The sequence below is a fragment of the Pezoporus flaviventris genome, unplaced genomic scaffold (genome assembly GCF_033815535.1).
Source record: "Pezoporus flaviventris isolate CSIRO_AGI_PZ_B2104156 unplaced genomic scaffold, CSIRO_AGI_Pfla_v1 ptg000041l, whole genome shotgun sequence".
Classification (NCBI taxonomy): domain Eukaryota; kingdom Metazoa; phylum Chordata; class Aves; order Psittaciformes; family Psittacidae; genus Pezoporus; species Pezoporus flaviventris.
This window is the reverse complement of record NW_026892589.1, coordinates 7,583,704-7,592,305: the sequence shown is the minus strand read 5'-3', so window position 1 is coordinate 7,592,305 and position 8,602 is coordinate 7,583,704. Positions and strand designations below refer to the sequence as shown.

Sequence of the window (8,602 nt, the reverse complement as noted above, 5' to 3'; positions counted from 1 at the left end):
CCTTGCAGAGTAAATAGGACTTGTCTGCGCCCTGTTCTGAGATGAAAGACAGTGATGCCAGAGTCATTAAGCTTCAAATTGCAGTTTAGTATCCCAGGATTTCTGTGCTGCCACCATTCCCATACTTGAAGCTGGATATCCTTTAATGCGGTAGCTAATCTGTATCACTGTTCTCAGTTAAACCAGTTATCATTTGTTCTTCAGACTAAATTTAATAGAAGTTCAAACTCAGGTTAAGTAGTGTGAAAGTGAAGATGCTGTGTTGTTCTATATGTCATAAAGACAAGCTGATAAGACCTTAAAACTTATCATGGTTTTGGCTTGCCCTGCACTTACATTGGAAGGTTTAAGTATTCTAAATTCCATTATGTCAAACAATGACTTGTAACTAACTTAGTTTGAGGAAGCTGCGGATTTTGGATTTATCTCCTATCAAGTGGCCAGTTCTGGCACAGCATAAGCTCTTTCAAGCACTTCCTGCATAAAGAATGGGGAAATTTGGTACAATTATTGTGAGGAAGACAATGCAATATATGGCATTATGCAGCTGACCATATACTAATTTCAAAAGTGAGTGTTAATCTGAAAGCCCTCAGTGCATCTCAAGTATTTGAATCAGCAACTGTGTAGGATATTTTTTTTTAAGCTCTGCTACTGTTTTCTTTTAATAGAAAAATCCTGGTATTTGTCACTCAAAGATAAATCATTCTGCAAACAAAATACATCCATTTTGTATCAATTTCTAGTCTTCAGTAGAACTGTGTAGTGCAAATGCTTAGCCTACAGCAAGAGTTTAGGAAAACAAGTTGACTCAAGTAAAAGGAGCTAGGCATTTGAGAATTCTAAATTATGCTCTGAAAATCAGGTTTCTTATGGCCTCTCAGAAATATCTGCTGGAATGGGGCTTTATTTTGTACAACCTCTGAAAATAAACCAACAGTCATTATATTGTAGTCCTTTCCTAGAAGTTAGGAAAAGGATCTCTTTTAAAAAGAATGTGTTGAGATTTTGCATTTTCCCACCTATTTTATGTAACATTCTTTCTGCGCTGATATTTGGGAGCTGAAATACCGCTTACACAATTCCAAGGAATAACTTCTGAAGAAAACTAATTATACTATTTCCCACAGCAATGCTTAATATGCAAAGATTGCTTCTAAATCTGCTTTTCAGGTCATCCTTCTTTTCTTCACACTTCACCATTTTGACTTTCAATGAGGTAATTTCACCCTTAAGCTCATTAGTTTCCATAGGAAATGAATTATGAAAAATGCTAAGTGTGCCATATGAGGTTTAACATCAAAGACATTTCTAGACAGACCATGAATATATGTTGAAGCTATATTTGGTCTCTGTTGGGTATTCTTTTCAGTGCTGCTGAGCTTCACTTTCTTGCTTTTATTAGGTAAGTGTTGGCTTAAGACTTACCTATTTTTCCCAAGCCAAATTAATCTTTAATTCTTTAGAATAAAATCTAGTACCTGACAGGACTATTTGAGTCAGATGTGTTTTGTCTTGGCTCCATGTGCCCTTCTCATGGGGAGAAAAAACCCTCAGACAGTTATGAGTAGGCTGCTTTGTAACAATTGCTTTTAAAGCAAGTTAGATTTCTGAAAGGAACCTGTGTTTCTGCTAAGAAGTTTATAAATGGATTTTTCTTGCTGAATGCTACTCTGAATCCTCAAAGTTAGGATGCGGCAGCTGCATCTTAAATCTTTTGGATTGTTCCCATTGAGCCTCCATGCTCAACTATTTTGACTGCCTGACAGTAAGAAACCTAACACGGAGAATTCTTGTCAGCTTGCATAGCTTCAAGCTTTTATTTTGAAGCTCTGTTTCAACAGTGAAAAAAACAGAGAATACCCATGTATTTTTGTCATATTCAGTCTACTTAACAAATTGGCTAGAAGGATTTCTGGTGTATTCGAGAATAATTAAAGTTAGCATTATTCACATCCAGTTTTACTGAAAAGAATACTCCTGTTTGGTAGCACCATAACAGTTTTGGACACATTTTTCCTATGCATTTGTGATTGGAATTATTTTCCTCCTCTTCAGTGAGTATTTAGCATGCTTATTCCATTTGCTGCTTAGTTACTGTATGCAAAACAGCCCAGTAAACTGCCGCATTACGCAAAGGTATAACTGACTCCCAAGCCCATGTATGAGTTATGAGGTCATTACAAAGTATCAGCATAGCACTCAGAAGTAACATAGCTGTTAGGAATAAAATAAATGCTGTAAGTAATACTATCTAAAAACTAATCCTAGTCAATATTTATGGCTAAGAGTATTAGAATACTTTATTCCACCTGGAGCTTTCAAAATTGCTTAAATTTGTGTGATGACTCTTTTGAAGAGTAGGGATGGAAACTTTCTGTTCCTGGAGGGTGGAATAAAAGAGGAGAGTCTCAAAACAGTTCCTTTAGCTGTAAGGGGAAGAAAATATTTTATAAATTCTTTGAAGGTATGAAATAAAACACAGATATCTCTTTAGCAGTTAATTTGAGTGAATATATTTTTTTTAGGCAGAAAATATCTTCAAAAGCCAAGTCAGGAACTTAAGTCCTCCCATATGTTGTACTCCTGACTCTCTTCAGGGCAGACCAAGAGTGAGAAGGTCACCTTTGTGTACCTGCAGCAGTTAGGTGTTGGGCTTCAATACCTTCTAGTGGCAGAAAACCTCACCTTTGAGTAGTTTGGTGTATCAGCCACCTCAATTCTGAGAATAAGCAGCAGTGTTGAATATTGTCTATTTTTCAAGAGGAGGGTGTCTGTCAACATACATGTGTATATAGTCCGTGCTGAACATATCATACTAGATGTCTCATGTGTAGTTGCCGATCTGCTGCTGTACCTGGCAGTGATGGAAGAGTTACACGGTGTTGAGACAAGCCCTGTGACAGGAAATCCAAACTCCTACAGAAACCAGCCACTGGCAGGTAGGCTTCACTCAGTTAGAAATATCTCTTCTCGGTTACGTAGAGGAAGTCAGTGTAAACAACCACCTCATTACCTCACTAGGTTACTGAGGAGAAACCATAAAGGATCTAATCCTTGGGTGTTTGCTGACTGAATACTGCAGCAGCTTTTGTGCTCCTTCCATTGCAGCAACTGCTAGGAAGATTGCTGTGCTGGTGTACCCATACAACTTAGTCTTTCAGCAAAATAAAAATAGTGTCATTACATTGTAAAAATGAGTAGTTAAACATGCTTTTATTGAAAAAGCCACTTTCCCCAGCCCTTCAAATGTAGCTATTGTCAATAACTGAACAAGTACTTTTCAAAAGTTGATTTCAGTACTTCAATCTTTAGAAATGTAAGAAGTAACAGAACATTGACTCTGAATTACAGTGTATATGAATTTAATGAAATGGAAGTTAGAGTACTGAAGATTTCTAAATATTTTCTTCAATCATAAATATATTAACTCTTCCCTTTGAATCAGATAGCATTAATTAAACAACAATGACAAAAAAACAATCCAACAACAACAAAAAACCCCAACTTGGAGCCAGACCTTTGTGCTTCAAAACTACTCAACATAGTCTGGTAATAACAAATGTAGAGACTTGTTTGCTGTTCATGTTTGAGTCAACTGCTAAAGGGCATATATGTGTTTGCTTCCACTGCTGCCAGATGAAAAGCTCCTATGTCTACGTAAACACGTAAACACACACTCAAAATATAAGGCAAAACCAACAGTCTTGTGTTGCATATCTCAGACATTAATAGGTGGCAAATGGAAGCTGTAATAGAAGGTGAAATCATAAATAATTCATTTAAATATTTCAGGACTCAGACTTAAATGCCTTCACATAGAAGGATTAAGATAACTCAATGCACACTGTACCTAATATAGGGGAAGATTTGCATGGAAGATATTTCTGACACCTGTTTTATGGCATACTATTGCTTTAAAACAATGTGCTGTTTCACCTGCAAAATACAGCTTCATAAGGAATTTCTTTCATTTAAGAAAGCAAAATAATTCTAAGTTGTGGGCTGAACATGCAGGAGTCTCTTGCAAAGATAGGAAAACATCACCAATTCAAATACTGGTGGGGTTACTGAAGGCAATAGGACTAGCATGCTTCCCTTTGGTTCAGCGTTCAATTGAATGCCCTGTATTTGTAACCAGGGAGGCATAACCACTTAGTAGTCCATTTCTGAAGAAAGTGAGCACTCAAAGTTTGCCCCACTTAGTTTTAAGTCCTGTCTCCTAAAGGAAGAGAAATAGTTCTCTAGGCAATGTGCGTTACCAGCAATAAATAGCTGGTGGATATAGGATCAGAGCAGCTGGAAATATCCAAGTGTTGGATGCTGAAAACTATCCCTAGTATTTCAGTGGTTTTATACACATGCTCCTGTTGCCATGAGGAGTCACTTAAAAATGTAGTGGACTAAGGTGGTTTAAGCCTATGTAGATCTAACAAAGATAAAGCTACATCAGGCTTCTATAGAACTAGCATCCAGTACTGGATTGCTTAGCTTGTCTGTATGCTTCTCTAAAGAGTTAGGATATGAAATAATCGTCGTTTGTAATATTAGAGATGCTAATGCTTGGTAAACTGTGCTAGAGTGCAGAAGTTATGAAATGCTTAAAACTAAGTTTACAAAACTGTACGCAAACATGCATGATTAAATTCTTACCCTTGGCTTGGCAAGGCTTGGATTGTACAGGCATAGCTATAAACAAAATTTAACTCAGAGCTCCCAACAGAAAGATTCAAGTGATACCACAATGGCAGAGGACTGATTGACATTTCAAATATAAACCATGGTGTAACCATCTCAGATGACTTTCATTTCTCATTCCAGAAAAGGTTTTCTGCAGTCTGAAGTACTTCTTCAGAGGATACTTTCTTGTATAAACCACATCAAAATTCCATGCAGAAGAATAGAGATGAGGTTAGTGAACATATGAAAACGTTGAATTTGTGCTGTGCTATTGTATGTATCATTGTAATCTCAGTCCCAGCAGATGGAAAGCAAACACCGTTTTTAACAAAGTTGCATCTATCTGTGACTGCCATGCTCAATTGCTTGGCACAGCTTCCACTCTCGTCATGTCCCTGTTGTCTCTGTTTTTGTGAACTGATGTTTCAGTCTTTCTAAGGGCATCACTGGACTGAAGCTTGGCTTAGTGTAGGAGCAGCTACAGTATCACAGTTCTGTGAGGTCTCAGTAGTATTAGCATCCTCAGCTGATGAGCTCTGCTGTTCCCTGGAAGAGCCTGGGGCCTTCACATGACCTTTGTATAAACTGGGGGATTTTGCCCAAAGGGGAAGATTTGACATGAAGCTGGCAGAACTGTTCCCCTCCACAGTCAGAACCATTGGCTGTTTATCTGGCACAGCTGGAGCATACACAGCAGTTTGCTCTGACAGATGATCTCCACATTGACTAAGGTGTTCTGCTAGAACCAGAGGCTGCTGATCATCCCCTTCCTCAGAAATAACAAAAACTGGTTTGGTTTTATCTGTTTCTAACATAAGTTCCTTTGTTTTGGAACCATTGACCAAGTTGATTTTCAGTGGGTTGGAGCTCTCTAGATTTCTGGGGCTTTGGCTGTTAACTGGAGATGTTGCCCCTAGATGTCTTGATGGATCCAAGGACCTCACATGTTTGCTGTCTGGGGAACTGGCTAAAAATCCAAAATAAGGGTTCCCAAACCTGGATTTCTTCAAATTGCAGGAGCTTAGCTTCCTCTGCCTTTGTGCAGACAGAGTGAGGGGGTATGAAGCATTACTGGCAGATGAATCGGAGTAAATGGTCCCTGATGCCCCCTCTATCTCAGTGGCTGAGATTACTTTTCTGGTTGAGGCACCTTGAGATCTTGCAGTTGTAGGAAAACCCTGCACAAAATAATGATAAATTAGCAGACATGGCATGAAAAGCAGCTAGCTTTTACCTCAAGGGAACTAAACATTAAGATTCCTGGTTATGTTAAAGGTGAGATGCATTCTTTAGCAAAACCCTATGTTATTACCTTAAGAAAAAGAAGAAATCTCCTCTATTAGCTTTGTAACAAGCTGTTGGTTTGATGACTACAATCAGCAGACCTAGATATTCCTCCCACACCTACAGATTCCTTGCAATGCAATAGTAATATATCAATTAAAACAAATTTAAGGCATAGCCAGGGGAAAAAAGGTACATGTCAAAACATTCAATGAGATAATCTAGTCTGAAGGCATTTTTAAATGTTTTTCTGGACTGGGAATCATTTCTTAAAGCAGGTGCTAACTGCTGGGAAATACAGCTTCTTAGCACTTCAGGGAAGCCTGAAAAAATTGCAGTACAGGTAGGCAAAAGAGATGGACTGCAGTATGCATCACATTGCAAGCTGGGGAGGCAAAGCAGTAGATCAAGGGGAAAACATGTCCCATCAGCGAGCAGCGGGGAGTACTGGGGGACAGGCCCCAAGCACCATGATCTCCTCTCCTTGCAAGACTTACACTGTTGTCAACCAGCTTTGTGAAGGGACTGTTAGTGGTCCAGCTACACCACTTTTTCTGTAGCTGTGGTATTGGAGCCAGGAAGTCATGGAAAGTGCGGGCACTCCATGTGCGTTGTCTGGGACAGTGATTTTCCAGCTGGGCATTCCCCTTCTCAACAGTGTCTGCTCCTGCAGCCGTGTGATTAGAAGCCAACCAGTCAGACACAGAGGCTGGGCTCGTGACACTTCTTTTTAGATTTTTGTCCTGAAAAGATTAGATAAAGATTGTTTACAGCATCTTTTATCAAAACATTTTAAAAACACTTCAAAAATATGCTGTAAGTGCCAGAGACTTGATTCTTCAGTGGTTCTGTTCTCAGGACAAAACACAGGAATGCAGCTTCTCCTAGTTGCTTTTGTAGCATGCTGCCTGTATGAAAGTTTTACCTTGCTTCCCCAGTTTTAGGTTTAACACTAAATTGGGAAATTTCAGTTATGTAAGAAATAAAGTCCTACCACTCTTACTAACCAAACATATCAAATATCTACAGCTTTATTTTACTGGAGTTATGTGATAGATCAGAGTAGTAAACTTCACTGTGTAAAACATAATTCTTCCACTTTGCTTGGCTCTTGGAAGGCTCCAGATGTGTCTGTCTGGGGAAACAAAACTTCAAGGAGGATGGGGCCTGCATAAAGAAGTCCAGAAGCAAGCAACAAGAGAATCACAAGTCGCAAAAATGCATGACTCAGGAGGGAAGACTGAAGTAAGTGGTGCTTTCTATCAATGTTAGGGAGGAATTAAGAAAATAAAAAGAATTAAAAACAAAGAGAAAGGGAATAATCTCTTCTTGGTGTCTGTGGTGAATAGAACAAGAAGCATGAGACTCAGATTAGAGTGGGAGATTTTCATTTCATATAAGTAATGCTTTTCAAGTGGAAAACATGCTTTAGCAGTAAAACAAGATACAGACAGGTGTAAAATTGTCATCATTGGAAGATGAAACTACATTAAACCATTGTCACCAATTCTGTGTAGAAGCAAAGTTGATGTGACATGGGAATGAACTATATATTACTTCTAAAGATCTCTTCCATGCTTTCTATGTTCTGATGTTGCATTTAAAAGCCCAACTTTTATCCTTAATATTGATGTGGGTTTAGAGCCAAAAGAGTTAAATAATCCCTGATTGTGCTATGAATCTCCTTTCATTCTTACTAATACTTCACCTGCTATTTATATAAGCCTCCTGTTCCACAACTCTGTATGTATTTTTAATTTTCAGCTGTGCGAATACGGTTGTCATGAGAGGAATGCAAAATGTGCATTCCCAAAGTTTACATAGTCCTTAAAGAGGGTCTGAAATAAATCCAGCAGTGTCCTGGATTTGAAAGTCCTGAGAAACTAGAAACTTGTCATTTGTTATTTCTGAGAAACTGAATCTCTCAAGTTTGTGCAAATCAAAGAAACTATTTAGTTTAAATGTCATGTTGGATATGGATGGGCAGAGAGGCAAGAAATTAGCCAGTACAGTAGAAAAAAATCTCGGTAGGAAGCCATGAGAGGCTTCAGGCTCTGGATAAAGTTGTTCAGTATTAAGCTCTTAGTCTCAGACTTGATTAAAGTAACAATCTCTATTTATAAGCCAGCTGTCTTCTCATCAGAAGCCTCTTCAGGCTATCTTAGGATTTATTATTTTAGTAGTATTATAAGTACTTCCAAAGTGGTGTAAAAGCTAGCCACTGGTTTTGAGATAGGATTTATTATTCTAGTATTATTATAAGTACTTCCAAAGTGGTGTAAAAGCTAGCCACTGGTTTTGAGACAAATATACTGGAAGGTGAATAGATATACAAAGGTGAATAATATATTTTCTAGATTTTGGAAAATGTTTTAGCAAAAAAGTATTTCTTATACCCCCATGATAATACTCTTTACTGAAACCTTTGCATCTGAAACTTGTCTCAATAGAAGTCAGAGGTTATAGTTAGAAGTTAGCCAAACGCTGAATTATGACTTAAACCAAATGGGACTTAAAAAGCCAGGACTGTCCTGGAGAACACCTCAGAAGCCATCTGAAAGCCATCTTACACTCCCTTTCCTCATGCTAGACCATAAACAGAGACATGTGTTTGCTGTTCCACCTCTTGCCTCCTAAC

The 8,602-nt window shown here is 38.3% G+C and overlaps 1 protein-coding gene across 1 annotated transcript in view; it reads right to left on the bottom strand.

The window, feature by feature from the left end:
• Positions 1–3,342: 3,342 nt before the first annotated feature.
• LOC133275653 (uncharacterized) overlaps positions 3,343–8,602 on the bottom strand; it is a 34,419-nt gene continuing 29,159 nt past the window's right edge. Inside the window, exons 6-7 of the mRNA XM_061465678.1 lie at positions 6,462–6,707; positions 3,343–5,858 (exon numbers count right to left, since the gene is read on the bottom strand). Coding sequence (XP_061321662.1) covers positions 5,124–5,858; positions 6,462–6,707 — 981 coding nt within the window. The 3' untranslated portion in view covers positions 3,343–5,123. The remainder of the gene's footprint in view (positions 5,859–6,461; positions 6,708–8,602) is intronic.